At 44.0% G+C, this 16,555-nt stretch overlaps 2 protein-coding genes across 2 annotated transcripts in view; both read right to left on the minus strand.

Annotated features, from left to right (window-relative positions):
* Positions 1 to 4,751, minus strand: part of LOC308122754 (uncharacterized protein) — a gene marked incomplete at its 3' end in the record, with an annotated part of 48,536 nt that extends 43,785 nt beyond the window's left edge. The window contains exons 1-4 of the mRNA XM_080484813.1: positions 4,457 to 4,751; positions 4,144 to 4,256; positions 1,288 to 1,364; positions 387 to 658 (exon numbers count right to left, since the gene is read on the minus strand). Of these exons, the coding sequence (XP_080340939.1) occupies positions 387 to 658; positions 1,288 to 1,364; positions 4,144 to 4,256; positions 4,457 to 4,502 (508 nt within the window). The 5' untranslated portion in view covers positions 4,503 to 4,751. The remainder of the gene's footprint in view (positions 1 to 386; positions 659 to 1,287; positions 1,365 to 4,143; positions 4,257 to 4,456) is intronic.
* Positions 4,752 to 6,690: 1,939 nt separating this feature from the next.
* On the minus strand, positions 6,691 to 11,589 carry LOC308121332 (serine protease 27). The gene is made up of 6 exons (XM_080482512.1): positions 11,450 to 11,589; positions 11,168 to 11,277; positions 10,313 to 10,392; positions 8,419 to 8,690; positions 7,396 to 7,550; positions 6,691 to 7,282 (listed from the first exon to the last, which is right to left on the minus strand). The coding sequence occupies exons 1-6, from the start codon at positions 11,493 to 11,495 to the stop codon at positions 7,028 to 7,030; spliced, it is 918 nt and encodes a 305-aa protein (XP_080338638.1). The 5' UTR covers positions 11,496 to 11,589; the 3' UTR covers positions 6,691 to 7,027.
* Positions 11,590 to 16,555: the final 4,966 nt, after the last annotated feature.

Genomic DNA, 16,555 nt, shown 5'->3' on the forward strand with positions numbered 1-16,555 from the left:
TTTTTAGACATTACTGCAAATAAAAAGAGCTTGTACAAACATCAAATCCACATCATACTAAAGAAATAACACTAGAAGCATTTTGCTCCAAAATCACTGAAGTAAAAGGTTTATGATCTACGGGATCGAAGCAAGTTGTTCCTAAAGCAAATCAGTAATCTCATCACCTTTCTTTTAGTGTCTTCGCTGTGATACAATAATTTGAATAAACATGACAAGGATCTAAAATGAATGTTCATTTTCTTAATAAAGTTAGTTTTGTTCAGTTCAAATCAACATAATACAGCAAATTAAAGTTTTATTTTAAGTGAAATGAAGGTAGAACTCCTCCCTCCAGCATGTAATTTGTCTTGCTGACGTGACTTGAGAACGTCAGAGAGCCTTACCGCTGTCCCGGATGTAGCCCCAGCCGGTGACGTAGCACGTCATGCCAGCAGGGAACAGGATGCCGGCGCTGGGCAGGCATATGGGGCTGACGTGATCCGACCACTGCACCGGGGTGGACAGCTTCACCAGAGCTACGTCTTTGCCTCCGTGAGGCTCGTCGTAACCCGGTGCGACCACCACATAGCTCACACGGTGCGACGACTCGTAAGGGTTGTGGCCATTCAGCTGGTGGCGGCCGGCGTAGAGGATGTAAGAGCCCACATCATTGGGACTGACAGGAGACAAGAGGAATACAAATAAAACCCGCTGGACTGGAAGTAATGACGGGTGTCTGAAATGTGACACTTTTGCATTTTATGGTGACTGAGGATTAAGAGTTAAATAACGCTGAGCAGGAATTCACTGCAATAAAGACTAGACACTAAAAAAAACTTTGAGTAAAAAGATAATGACTGTTCATAAGTATATTGCTTTTTTTCTTTTGGGTTTTTAAAACATCTTCATCAGAAACGTTTCTGATAAAGACAGAACATCCATCATCAAAGTTTTATATATAAAAAAAAAAAAAAAAGAAAAGTACTTGCCTGAAGAGAAAAAAGCAAAATACTTATGAAACAAACTAAAGATGTTGAGCACATACAGTTTAAAAAATATGATTTCCCCAAAGACTTTTCATAGAAACACATGTACATCTGATAGAATGTGGTTTATTTACAAAAAAATTATATTTCAAGCCATCAGGTTCAGCTTATAAATGACTAGAAAAGAAAAAAGGTTATTATAAGATCATATATTTTTCTATGCTTATGCAGTGTTTTGGAAACGTTAAGTGACCCATTGACTTTATAGGTGCATGTGTGAGGTCAGGTATGAGTGTTAGTCTGAGGAGAGCGGTCTTACTTGGGGAAACAGTGTGCGGCTGATAAGACCCAGTCCTCTGAGATGATGGATCCTCCACAGATATGAGCCCCTGCTCTCTGAATGGCCACAGGGGGAAAAAAAAAAAAGTGCGCCGTCACAAGCAAATATCTATCTCAGCAGGTCAGCCCGGCAAACCAAACCAGCTCTCTGGTCACAGCTTATAGTGAACATTCAGGATGAGAGGAGGGGTTTCTGAAGGATGGGGGCATTATTGTAGCAAAACTAAGGCTGATTCATGCTCCATAAGAACAAGAAGAAGGTTCGGCACTGCGGAGTCCTGCCGAACAAAATGACATCATTTTCAGATGGCCGAAGAAATTTGGTTCGGCTGGCCGAAATATGTGGGTGACGCACTGCCAAAAGCTTCTGCACTGCCGTGTGCTGCGCATGCGTGTTCCTTACGTGATGCAAAGATTTTACTTAACTTTATCTTAAAAAAATCTCTTACCTTATTTATTCTACTTTTATCCATTATTTGTTTTAATGCATTTCTTTCATTAATATATTTATGTCTTTGTAATGTTTTTGTGTATTCCTTCAATTTCTTTGTAAAGCACTGTGAATTGCCCTGTGTTTGAATGGTGCTCCATCAATACATTTGCCTTGCCTTACCTGACAGCGTCACTCAGCCCCTGCGGTGAAAACCGGACCAACCTCGGGGCTCAGACACAAACTCTCTCTTTTCTTACTGAAACAGTTCAGTGAAATGTATTTTTGAAAACATTGGAAGCGAGAAATAAGCTTTTGCCGTTGAAAAGTTACAAAGCTGCTTCACAGATGTGCCTGCCCACGCGGGGGGTCCAGCTGGGCCAAGGTCCTGGCGACGGGGGGACCCCCTCCCTCAGAACCCTCCCTGCCTTACCTCACCTTATATTACTCCACAATAGGGAACAGTGGGGCGGTGCCTAGGTGGGGGGTCCGGGCTACTTAACTGCGGTCTGGGTCCTCCCCCGACTTTGCACCACCCACAATTTTAACCACACTTAGTCACGCAGGGTCTTGAGGGGGTAAGCCGCTTTCGGGGTTCTGCCGCTTGTCAGCGGTAGAACGCCCGGGCCCCGCTACCCCCCAATTTTAAACCGCACCATAGACACACACATTGCATCCACCTCTTCAAAACACAAAGACACACCCTTACATACATCCAACACACATATAGGGCAGGGGAAGGGCGGGAGACGTGGCTCCCCCCAGCACCTCCCGCTGGGGTCCCGCCCCGGCCCGGGGTGAGTGCGGCTGGAGTGCGGGGGGCGCGCTCCCTCGGGCATGGCGCTCGTGGGGGGGCTGGGGCGCGGTGCTCCTTCTCCATTTACTGTTGGATTAGTGGAGGTTGGGACACCGCGGTGGCCGGGTGGGGGCCCGGCCGGCGGCCTGGGGGGGCGAGAGTCATCACTCCCCCACCGTCCCGAGTGTGTGTGTGTGTGTGTGTGTGTGTGTGTGTGCGTCTGCGTCTGCGTCAGGGGTGGGTGTCTGTGGGGGGTGGGTCAGGGGTTGGGTATTTCAATTAAAACCGGGGGGGAGGATCATGGGGCGGGTGGGATATGAGGCTCCTGGGGGTGTAGAGTTGACTGTCCTCCGACCGGGGCCTGCGCCGGCCTTCGCTTTCCTGTGTCTGGGGGCGGGTTGGGGGGGGGGGGGGGGGGGGGGGGGCGGTGGGTGGGCCTGTTCCCGGGGGTGCGGCGGGACTCGCCGCCGGGGTTGGGGGGGCTCTCGACCCGCTCGGCCCGGGGGCCCTGCTCCGGCCTTTTCTCGGCTTGGCGGCTTGGGTCGGGGCCTGGGGCCCTGTGCCCTTTATCCTTCTCTTGTGGGCCCATCTTTCCTGGGGGGGATTCCTCTCTGCATTCTCCGTCGGGTGCTTTTTGGGCGGGGACGTGGCTCTCTGGGGTGGTTCGCTGGGGTCTCCCCGGGCCTGGGGGGCTTCCGTCTGCCGGGGTGGCGGTGTCCAGGCCCAATGGCCTCGGACCCCGGGGTCTCGCCACGGGTCCCCCCACAGCAGTTCCGGTCCCACCCAGTGGACAAACCACACACACACACACACACACACACACACACACACACACACACACACACACACACACACACACACACACACACACACACACACACACACACACACACACACACACACACACACACACACACACACACACTTCCACTCCTCACGAAAGGTGCTTCTGAAGTTGCTTGTTCTCTATCATCATTTGCTCAAACTTTAAAAATCATGTTCCTCTTTTGTTGTCGCCTCTTTGTTAATTCATGTTCCTGCTTCACGTTACTGTCTAGATAGAGCAGCTCAGGCTGGTTTAATCCAAAAACAGTTGGAAAATATTTGGATCAGTGTGATAACTGCAAATAATATATGTAGCACAACAAGGATATTGTATGTTATCCCCCTACCCCCTCCCCCCTCCTCCCTCAACCTTTTTCTCTTCTCTCTCTCTTTGAGCGTTCCCCCCCCCCCCCCCCCGGTCGTGTACGGCAGCCATGCCATCTTCTGACGGAGAAGGCAACAGGAGGAGACTCCAGGTCTCTCCCTGTTGCAAGACCAAAATCTGTTCTGACTCCGAAGGCTCTCAATCACATCATATTGTTGGCCCAAGCTGCCGAACAGGACAAGGGCAAAAAGAAAAAAAAAAAAAAAAAGAAAAAAAAAAAAAAAACAGATGTGCCTGCCCTGAGGGGGCGTGGCCTACGAAAAAGTTTGACTTTTTTTTTTTTTTCCCCGCCACCTGGCTGACGTCACAGCCTACCTTTTCTTCTTGTTCTTATGGGAGTACGCAGGGGCCTTTTTCTTAACGTTCAGGCTGAGGAAGGGTTTCTGAAGGATCATCCCACCTGAACATCCACCTGCCAGGGCCACGCTCCATCTATGACGTCTGCTCCCCCCACGATCCTGTTCTCTGACAAAGGAGGGCGGCCACATTCCTGGGCGAGAGAAGCCGAAACGCCTGCGTACAACACATAAAGTTACATTTTAACTACGTCTCGGGGAGAAAAAAACAAAACAACAAAAGTACATCGTGTCACATTCCTGAGTTTGTCTATAGAGTAACCAGAAGCCCAGTTTGAGTGCGTAAATGTGTGATTTCAGGTCGACAGAGACTCCGAGAGGAGGGAACAGGGAGGGGACTTAACGGTCGAAGCTCACCTGTTGCGCTCCAAAGAATGACGGAAAACCAAAGTTTCGTCGACATTTTGTAGAATCCGTCGATGATTTCCAACTACGAGCGAAAACACAAACGCGCCTGAACTATCGAACTGGGAATTTGTTTTCGGAGTCTCGCCACTTTCGTCTTGGATGATACAAAATGAAGTCCAGTGGTTCATTCCATCCTTAAAAGTACGGGGTTATTTGTTAAATTCACATGTTTGTGCGCATTTCTGTCTACTATAAGCACCCACGCGAAGTTTCGATAGAATTCCAGGTATACTGAGGTACCTGTATGTGCACGCACCTGCGGCTGAGCTGAACTCCCGCCCCCTAAAGGTGCATCAGCCAATCAGAGCTGTTGTCCCGCCCACAACAAGGTATACCGGCCAATCAAATCAAAGAAAAATAATTCAGACACCAGGAAAAACTGCACTCGGTGTCTCTGCTCTGGGCATTGACACTGTGCACCAGTACCCTTCCTTGCTTCCCTTCCCTAATTGGCGGGATGGATATAATTGCTGTCACTAGTGGCTTTGTTTAAAAATAACACTCTTAAACCTCACACTGAGAGCAATGGGCAGAGCGGCTTCGCCTGCAGGAGGAATAGTGGGCAGCAATTAGAAACAAGGCCACCTCAACAACCACAACCAAACAGGACGCCACAGCCTCCGCCGTCCAACTTTTTGTCCAAACCTCAGACACTGAACACCCGAGAGACAAACGGGAACGTGGAGATCAGAGAGCAGAATAACCTCAACTCTCACCCTAACCCGTTAACTGTGAGGGCTGGACCACTGGAGAAGCTCTGTACGTCTGTCGGGGAAAAAGCCGGACCACAGACCACAAATACTCTCTGTGGAGCGTTAGGGGTTCCCTCTCAGTCTCATCCCAGTTTAGGATTCACAGATACTGGACAGCAGGGGCCCTCCATTGCCCCTGACATTCATACTGTAACACTGCAGCTCTCCAGTCCCAGGTGTGCATTGTCATTTGATATGTTGGTTTACTTGTGCTGTTGTGTATTATAGCTAAAAGTCGCCGTCCTCTGCTTGTCTGAATGTGATATGAAGGATACAAATTTCATGTGACCCAATGTTTCCTACGTTTTTCATCTGTCAGGTAGAGGACGTTTTACCTCCCGTGTTCTCAGTCACCCCAAAGGGCAGTGGGGCAGGCTATGGCGTGGGCTTCGACCTGGATGACCTCCTCAACCAGTCTCTCACAGACCTGCAACACTGTGACCGCGACAGGTGAGGTCTGGTAGTGGAAGGGGAGAATAAAAATACATATATCGGTCTGCAAAGGTTTCTTCCTGTTGGAGGGAGTTCTTCCTTTCCACAGTCGCAAATAAATCTGCTTGCTCATGTGGATTTGTTGAGTTTTTCTCTTTTCTCTGTGAAAAGCACCTAGAGATGACTGTGTTGAATTTGGTGCTCTATAAATAAAGTTGAATTGAATTGTCTGCTCTTATTTTACAGAGTAATATGAGCAGTTATATAGCTGGTATCCGATGTTGTTTCAGAAAATGTGAAGAAATATGCAGAATTTTTCAATAATGTCTGTGATATTACAACTAAAAAAAGATTTCTTAACCTGTCGCATTTATGTTCTTACTGAATCATCACGATAAACACCTGGGATCAAGTGGAAAATTCCAAAATTTCCACATATCTCATAGATTACTCCTTCAAAGAACTTAATTGCAATACACAGAGGACATCATTTTCTGATCCTTCATTGTTCATTAAGTGCCATGAAGACTAGAATACATATATAACCAAAGTAAAATCTGGTAATTTGACCCGTGTGTTGTTGTGACTTTAGTCGGTTAGTTTTATCATCGTCATCGAGAGTCTGGTCAATATATCTTAAGCTTGATAAATCACTGCTGCCAGCGTTGGAAAGTGTAAATATAGGTTGTTTTTTAACACAAAATAACTATGACAGATGATCTAGCCTTCTTATTAACCGCATAATGTGTCTGGGGTCGTGGTGGCAGTACAGAGAGCAAAGAAGCCCAAGCATTTCTGTCCCCCACAACTTCCTCCAGCTCTTCTTGGGGGACCCCGAGCCACTCCCACACCAAGCCAGAGATAGAACCTCTCCGAGTCCTGGGTCGACCTCGGGCCCGCCTCCTTATCGGACAGTAACTGCATGACTGCAGTCACTGGACTGGACCTTAATGAAGTCACAGATTAAACCGTCTTGAAGAGGACAATGAAAATGCAGTTTGGATGATTGATTATTAATTTTATTTTTGAGTCAAAATACAGTTTCAATCTGAAAATGAAAAGGCACTTCTGTTCATACATTTCAAAGTAATTTTTGATCCATATTCGCTTCCCTATACGCGATGTTCATGGTGATTCAAAATACAAAACCTATCCAGACTATTTTCATTCAAATCTCATAATGCAGAGGTATCCTTAAATCATAAGATAGTTACATCGCATGGCTTCATGTGCATTATGGATACAGCTAACAGATTTAGTTTAGGACACTTTGCATCAGACATTTACACTTGACCTCATGAGTGCAGGATTTTACGTGTTGTGTTTTCATGAGGTCTCATCTTTGTAGCAGCATCAGCAGCGAGGACAGACAGCTCAGAAACACGGCCGTGCTCCTGCACCACTTCTGATGGGCTCGGCCGTGCAGTCGGACCGTCGACATTGTGCTCTTGATGAAATCCGTGAAGGAGGTCAGTCTGGCATAAATGACCACTTTGTTCTGGCGAGCACAGTCCAGTGCAAAACTCACCACCCCGGCCTGGACCCAGGTCCCATTCACCATCTGGCAGACCAGGGGCCCTCCAGAATCACCCTGAGAGGACGACACAAGCACGTATGCAAATTGTTAGTGATCAAACAGGCTTTCAGTGCAGCTTTTGTGTTTGTGTGACTGTAAACACAACAGAACAGCCAATCCAACAGTACCTGGCAGGCGACTCCGCTGCCCCCCTGGTATTCGGTGCAGATCATGTCATCCAGGATGTCTAACTTTGAGTCTGTTTGGTACGCCGCCTGACATGAACTCTGGGAGATGATTGGCAACTCGACTTCCTGCAGAGTGCCCGGTTCTGTCAGTGCGTCTGAAGAGATCAAATATTTCCGTCCAGTTGAAACTCATAATACAAACATCAGGATTAAAAAAAAAAAAGAAGTGCTTAATAAAGTTTCATTCATTTATAAAAATTCCACGTTTATTGAAAAATGTAATGTGTCTGCCTGCATGTGGCATCAGGATTATGAAAACATTGTATTGGTCTGAATATTAGACAACCAGCCTTTTTAAAGCTTTTAAATAAACATGGAATTAAACTGCTGTCGACATGTTTAAAAACCAGTAATGGGACATGGACGCAGACATGCACACGCTTAACAACACAACTTTTCCAAACTTCTGCAAATATAAAACAATCCCACTGTTTTTAGATTTTGTTTTTTATTTTACATTTATTCTAAAATACTTGTACTCACACAGACAAAAAAAGAGACTAATACCATTCAAATATAACTGTAGAAAACCACTTCCATTAAGACATCACTAAAGATGATCCTGTAGGAAAACAAATTAACTGAAGCATTTAACCTCATGGGACCTTCCCACTGAAGGACACATTCCTCCAAATAATTTGAATAATATAATACAGATGCATGCATTTTTAGACGGAAGGAGCTTTGACAAAACATCAAATCCACATTTTATTAACGAAATAACAATAGAAGCATTTTGCTCTAAAATAACTGAAGTAAAAAGTTTCAGATCGTCGGAAGCGAAGCAGGTTGTTGCTAAAACACCAGTCAACCTGATCACTTTCTATTTAGTTTCCTCACTGTGATACAATAATCTGAATTCAAACGGGGAGGAGTCTTGCGATACATCGTAAATGTCTTACTCCTCCCTCCAGCATGTAATTTGTCTTGCTGACGTGACTTGAGAACGTCAGAGAGCCTTACCGCTGTCCCGGATGTAGCCCCAGCCGGTGACGTAGCACGTCGTGCCAGCAGGGAAGAGGATGCCGGCGCTGGGCAGGCATACGGGTCTGATGTGATCCGACCACTGCAGCGGAGTGGACAGCTTCACCAGAGCTACGTCTTTGCCTCCGTGAGACACGTCGTAACCCGGTGCGACCACCACATAGCTCACACGGTGCGACGACTCGTAAGGGTTGTGGCCTTTCAGCTCGAGCCGGCCGGCGAAGATGACATATCTTCCCCAGTCGTCGGGACTGACAGGAGACAAGAGGAATACAAATAAAACCCGCTGGGATGAAAATAATGAATGAATTGTGGCGCTTTTACACGTGATGGTGACTGAGGATTAAAAGTGAAATAATGCTGAGTAGGCACTCACTGCAACACGGACTTGACATTGAGGAAACTTTGTGCTTGAGTTTTTTTTATGCTTAGAAAAACTTTCAATTCCTCTGTCATAATGATTAGAAGCAAAAAGTACTGCAGCAACAGCCCCTTCATAAGACAATGATCAAATTAAAACAAATCCAACAACGTGATAATATATTATCATTATAATTGAGAAAACACTTTTATATGCTGGAAAAAAATAACAACCCTTGTATTATTTTATTGTTAAATCATAATTATATTATAACAGATATCCTCCATCTAGAAAAAATCTGATGTGTCCTAACAGAAAAGATTGGAGGAATATAAGATGTAATGATCACCTTTTTAAAAGGAAAGTAAATTCTTTCACATATACGAGGCAGCAGGGCTGGGAGGGTGGGTGGGTTTCTTTACCTGTGTGTTGTTTTTGTTTTTTCTTCTTTTTTTAAGTTCTGTCTATTGTTGATTACAGTACTGCTCTTGCTTTTTGCTTGTTTGTCCTGTATTAATACTTCTGTTATTGTGTTATATAGAAAAGCTTAAAGAAGCCTTGTTTGTGATATCTGTTTGTTAAAAAAAGTTTAAAAAAAAAAAAAGAGTCTGAAAATCATTATTAAATTGCCAATGTTTTAGGAGTGAATTGTAAAAACACCATTTTACCTAGGGGTGCACAATATATAACGAATTCTTCATTATCACAATATCAACATACACATCATCAATGTAGTCAGAAGCATTAAAAAAAAATCAAGAAAATATAACAAAAAAGGTAAAAAATCAACAAACTCTTAAAACAGCATGTCAATATTACAAGAAGGATGCAGCAAGGAGGGACTGACTACTATACCATATCCTTATTCCAATCGCCAGAGAATAATGGATCTGTTTGTATGTTTACTAACATATAAACAAAAACTGCCAGTGTTGAATGATGTGTTGAAATAACACAAGTTAATTTGACCTGCAAGCATCTACACTTCAAAATATCTAATATATATAAATATATTTAAAAAAAAATTCCCTCCCTTGAATTAATAAAGTATTTATATTCTATTCTATGTAAACACATTTGGAATATTAATAAGTTGTTTGTATAATTCTTCCACATAAAGACAGTTTGATTTTCTAGACATGGTAAATATGATATTGACTGCTCATATGTATTTTGATTTTGTTCTTTTGGGGTTTTTAAAACATATCGTTGACATGTCTCAACAGCGTTATTCTGATGAAGCTGGATTAACAATCGTTGGAATAGAAACACCAAGTTACACCTTCCAATACCGGCACATCTCATAAACATGGACTATTTACAAAAAATATAATATTCCAAGCCTTCAGTGTCAACTTCTACATGATAAACATTTACTCATTATGGATTAAAGAATTAAAGTATTAGTGTGTTGTGGGAGCATAAATACGTGGTCCATTGACTTCTCAGGTGCGTGTGTGATCTCCGGCACGAGTGTACCTGCTGGTGTTAGTCTGGGGAGAGAATTCTTACTCGGAGGAGAAACAGTGTGCGGCGGAGAGGACCCAGTCCTCCGAGATGATGGAGCCTCCACAGACATGACCGCGGCCTCTCTGGAGGCCGGAGACAAGGAGTGAGTCACCTCAAGCATCGCAAGCAAATCTCTATCTCAGCAGGTCAGCCTGGCAAACTAACGGACGAGTATTAGGGCCACTGAAGAAAGAAACAATTCGGAGGCTAAAAAACGAAACAAACAAACAACAACAACAAAAAAAACTGAACCTTCATGCACTTAAGAAAAAGTCGAAAATCAAAGTCGAGATTTATATTTTCACGGTGGAAAAAAAAAAGTTTTTTTTTTTTACAAAGTGCGTCCATGCCAGGGACTGCTTCTACAAAATGCATCGCAGGCGGTTTAATGAAGTAATGAAAATATGCTTCAGAACTGGATTTAGCTCATAAACAAGGTGCCGTTATCAGTATTGCAGCCTTGTTCTGTCGCCGAAGTTCGTCGAGTACGAAGTACAAAGGCACGGATCCCCGGGGTGCTTATAACATGTATTATTATTAGTCAAGGAAATCCTGGGTAAAATCACACGTCCATAAGCAGTAAGCAACACTATATAGTCAGAATTAAGTGATTGTATGTGATTCCACACGGGCAAATGATGAGGGATGAACGGATTTCTCTCCGTGAAAAAATAAATCTCGACTTTGATTTTCGACTTTTTCTGAAGTGCATGAAGGTTTTGTTTTTTAGCCTCCGAATTATTATTTGTTTCCTTCAATGGCCCTAATTCTCTTCCGTACACACACAACCACCTCCCTGGTCACAGTTTATAGTGAACGTGCAGGATGAGAGGAGGGGTTTCTGAAGGATCATCCCACTTGAATATCCACATGCCAGGGCCAAGCTCCAGCTGTGACATTCATTCCCCTCGAGGTCCTGGTCTCCGATAGAGGGCGGCCACATTCAAGCGCGAGGGAAGCCGAGACGCCTGCGTAAAAGACAGAACGTTACATTTTAACTTGTACAAAAGCACATCGTGTCACATCCTGAGTTTGTCTTTAGAGTAAACAGAAGCCCAGTGTGAGTGCGTTATGTGTGATTTCAGATGGACAGAGACAGAGAGGAGGGAACCGGGAGGGGGACTAGCGGTCGAAGCTCACCTGATGCGCTCCAAAGAATGACGGAGAACCAAAGTTCTAAAGACATTTTGTCGATGTTTTCCAACAGAGATTCTATCAAAACTATCACTGCGCCCGATCCTGCACCCAGCCAACCCCTCTGTTTAGGGGCGCGCCCAGTCGCCCTCACAAGAAGTATTTACCGTAAGGGCGCACCCAAACAGATTTCAAAATAAAAGTGGCGTTCCAGTGAGCGAGCGCTCACCTACATAAAACCCAAATTAATAATACTGCTAATAATAACACGCACATAAAATAAATGAATGCGAGGTTAATAAATAACAATTATGACAAACAATTAAGTGTTAATGAAACACCAATAACACTTACTGCCTGCAGAAGCAAATAAAAAAACATTTTCAGTGAGTGATATATTAATGTTACAATAAACATCAGCCCATTCTAATCATCTCTTTCAAATTAAAAGCCCAGCAATGCAGCATATCTTGGCGAACTTCAGATTTATACTATGTTATGTTATGTTATGTTATGTTATGTTATGTTATGTTATGTTATGTTATGTTATGTTATGTTTGTCGCTCTGTTGCCATGAACTTCGGATGATAGTCGGATTGGTCAGGATGTGGCATTTCAAAATAAGACCCCTCTAGCACCACTAGCTAACCCACTAGCACATGTAGACTTACTTCCCTCTAATGTTAGACTGATATTAAAAGGAAATTCCATCATCATAAACCCATCACTTCAGGATGTCACTCACCAAGTACCAGCACAATCTGATGAGGCATATCAAAATAAGGGCCCTATGAAATACCACATGTAGACTCAATTCCCACTGATTTCAGACTGATATCAAAAGGAAATTCCCTCTTATCATAAACCCATTCCATGTCAGATCTACTCAGGGTGTCACCCACAATGTGCCAGCCTTTTTTGATTTGACATATCAAAATAAGAGCCCTCTGACATAGTACATATGGGCTTATTTCCCTCTGATTCCAGACTGATATTAAAAAGAAATTACCTGTGATGTCGAATGACTTATGATAACCAGGAACTTTTAAGTTAATACAACTTGAAATCAGGCAATATCATGTAGAGTGTTTGGTCATATTCAAACTTTCGACTAGCTTTTATTTTGAAATAACACATCAGATTGGGCTTGGACTTTATGAGTGACATCTTGAAGTGATCTAATATCAATCTGACATGAGATGGATTTATGATAACAGGAATTATTAGTACTATTAAATTGTGTTTTATTAACTAACTTAGAGATCTGTCCCCTGGCTAGCTCAGTTGGTAGAGCATGAGACTCACAATCTCAGGGGTAGTGGATTCGTGTCCCACGCCGGGTGTCACCTTCCCGTGGGCTCACCACATGCAGGAAGGTTCTTAATCGGTGCATTGTGACTTCGGTGGCTGTTCTCAGACTGTCACCCCCGTGAAACGGATCAGCGGAAAAAAATGAATGAATGAACTTAGAGATCTTATTCACTGACCGTCACTTTAATTTTGAAATCTGTTTGAGTGTGCTCTTATGGTAATGCTTAGTATGTGGACCATAGTTTTAGGCAGCAAGCCATCCATCTGTCATTTGGACGGTCACTTTTTGGGAAAGATGGCTGAATAAATGGTGGACAGGTTGCTCAAAGCCATTTAAAATCTGTGTACAATGGCCATCATGACTTGTCACCATCTAACTTCGCCTAAATTAATCTTTTTTTTGCCAAAATATAGCGAATCAGTCAGTCGCAAGTAAGCAACTTGCGACTGACTTCCGGTTTGTATGACGCCCAGTAACGAACACCCTGATTGGTCAATTGATACCATGTGGTATTTACGTTTTGAGAGGCGTCCTCTGATCGGTTTGTAATTCTCTGACTCATCCTCAGGTCAAATGCTGGGGCACAGGGGAGGAATTTGAACGGATTTTCGTTCCAAAATGCTGGGGAATTATATCTGCAGAATATCTATGGACCTATGATCGATCTAATTTTTCATTTCCAAAATGTTGACACATGAAAATGCTGATTTTGCTGTAAATACCCCCCCCCCCCCCCCCATGAGATGGTTGTAGTGCATATTTACCTGCAGTCTCAATGCAATGTCTGATCATTTGGAGGATTTTATCATTCGTAATGAAAACGTAGTTTCATGTGAGGTAAAACTCACCATAAATCCATTTGGCTTATATAAATTATTAACAAATCCAAACAATACTGAGAAGATGAATTGAGTAAATATTTTATGTATAATCTTATCAAGGCTCGTTTTAGACAATAGCTGTTTGTCTTCAAACTATCGTGGGTGTGAGGTATTTATAGCTCACTTACATTTCTCAAAATGCATAATAGATTTAAGGTTTACTTTAGATTTTTAAAAAAACAAGTTCCTCTTGTGATCCTTAGTGCACCAGTGAGTTTGCACTGGTGCATTTATGATGTGGGCCACACAAGCCTGTTTAACAGGTACTCTTCTGAGACGAAACAGCAAACACAAGGTAAGTAGTATCTTGATGCACCCACACAAAGACACACAACCAGGTCAAGGGTCAAATGCTGGCCTGTATGTCTCTCTGATCTTTCCAACATGCTGTTCAAGTGTCGCTTCTTTGTGGATGGAAGAGATTGCAAACTTTAACCTGATGCAGGTAATCGATTCTCATTGTGCTTCAACATCCAAGCTGTTGTGATCAATTCTTTCTCTTTACACCAAATGCTTGTTCCTTCTGTCTGTCTATAAAGCTGTCTGTCTCTCTCTCTCTCTCGCTCCCTCTCTCTTTTCCTCTCTCCCTTCTCTCCCTCCCTCCCTCCCTCCATCCCTCCCTCCCTCCCTGCCCCAGGCAGTGTGTCTAGTTTCACAGAGCAATTGAAGGTGACAGGGACAGAGAGAGAGGGAGAGGGAGGGAGGGACAGAGGGAGGACACATCACAGTATCGCCTGAGGCTACACAACAGTAGAAGAAGAGCGAGAGATGGAGGGACAAAGAAAAAAGAGTGGAGAGACTCACGAAAGTACTCAAAGGGGTTTCCATAAGCAGGTACCGTCAACATAAAGTTGCACAAAAAGAGCTCAGAAGTGTGCGAGCGCCGGGTTCGCGTCTGTCACGTGCGTTTCACCCGCAGGTCAGCGGATATTTGCTTTTTATCACTAACAACATTTGTGTGTGTGTGTGTGTGTGTGTGTGTGTGTGTGTGTGTGTGTGTGTGTGTGTGTGTGTGTGTGTGTGTGTGTGTGTGTGTGTGTGTGTGTGTGTGTGTGTGTGTGTGTGAGGCCTCCCACTCTGCTCCCCTCACTCATAATATATGAACACATTATTGGATCCAGTCAGGAAGGGCAATTATAATGCACTCCAGTTTGTTTTTATTTTAACGACTTGATGAATATTTGTCGTGGCATTGTAACCATGGCGACTGCCTCCACCGCCACTGCCTCCCCTCTCAGCCCCCGTCCGCCTCCCCTTCCCCATCCCCCCTTCAGCGCTGAAAAAGCAAGGGATGGTGAGCGCGAGGGAGAGGGAGAGGGAGAGGGAGAGAGAGGTGACAGGAATGAACTAACAAGATGCACTAAAAAAAATGCATGTCCTGGAGCTACATGAATCTTTGCAGTGAAGCACGCGCCGTCACACACACACGCACGCACACGCACTCACACACACACACACACACACACACACACACACACACACACACACACACACACACACACACACACACACACACACACACACACACACACACACACACACACACACACACACACACACACACACACACACACACACAAACTCACACGCTCACCCACAACATTATTGCACTCAGCACATAGGGATCACATAGGTTATCCCACATTCCAGCAACTGGAACACAATAAGATGCAAATGTGAATAAAGGGAAAACAAAGGGGTTACCGGCTGTAAAACAAAGAGACGTGGTGGATGGGTGTGTGTGGAGTTAAAACCCTGTTTTTAGGTTTGGCTTTGAATTAATCGGGCTCTTTTGTCGCTCAAGTTTCCTTCACTTCAGGGTTAAATAGCATCTAATGGCGCACTCTACCAAAGTCCAACACTGTCATAAATGCACAAGAGTTGCATACACGTAGACTATTACTCCAAGTTGTTTATTTGGCAAGTTACTTTGAAGACGGTGAACATTGTGAAGCATATTTCGGTTCACATCCATTCTTTTTACAGGACTAGTAGATTTAAGGCACTCAGTAGTACCATAGACAATAAAATGTTTCCTATTTGTTTAAGTATTGTCAACAATCTTATGTTCACTGTTAAATGTAGTCATTTTGCGCAATGAACCCTAGTTTCTGTCTTTAAAGCAGCGAAACACACGTTTTATTTCTCCTCTCACAAAGTCTTGAATTAAAGTTTGACTTTAATGTGATTATTTCTTTCATTTAATTTTCATCACTCAATTAAAGCGTTTAAATGCTTATCCCACCACGGTTCTAACTTGTTTTTACCTTTGAACTTGTCAAGTCCTTTCCTTTCTCCAAGGCACGTCTCGGAGGAAAGTAACAGAGAAAGAGGGGGTGAGAGACAGAGCAATGGGGGCAGCGGAGAAAGAATAGCAGAGTATGAAAGAGAGAGGGAGCGACAGAGAGAAAGGGAGCGCAAAGTCTTGTCAACCGGAAATAAAACAAGCTGGCACCCTCCCCATCCCCAAGCCCCTACACCCACCCCAAAGTCACATACTTCCTCTTCACTCTCTCTATCTCTCCCCTCTGCCTCCATCTTCCATCTCTCTCTTTTCCTCTCCCTTCCGTTGCAAAGAGATATATTTAAACCCCGGTTCTGCTCTTGCTCTTTTACTCTGCCTTACATACCGTCATACCTGCGTCATTATATGTGCCTCACATCAGACTCCGTGTGTCCACTGCCAAGAGTTTCAGTATGGTGCTGCTGTAAGCCGCTCGGGTCCCAGACGATGCCTTTGTTTTATTGTCCCGTTGCTTTAAGCTCTGAGTTGTGGGCCGAGGGCAACACCTATACAGTCAGGGAACAATACCTCGGTGTTCACAGTGAAGCTGCAACTGAGACTTCTGTACCTGCCCACCTACACTATATTTACTGTACATGCCTAAAGTGCTGGGCAAAGAATTAAATAACTCCATA

This window comes from Lipophrys pholis (assembly GCF_963383615.2).
Source record: "Lipophrys pholis genome assembly, chromosome: 1".
NCBI classification, from domain to species: domain Eukaryota; kingdom Metazoa; phylum Chordata; class Actinopteri; order Blenniiformes; family Blenniidae; genus Lipophrys; species Lipophrys pholis.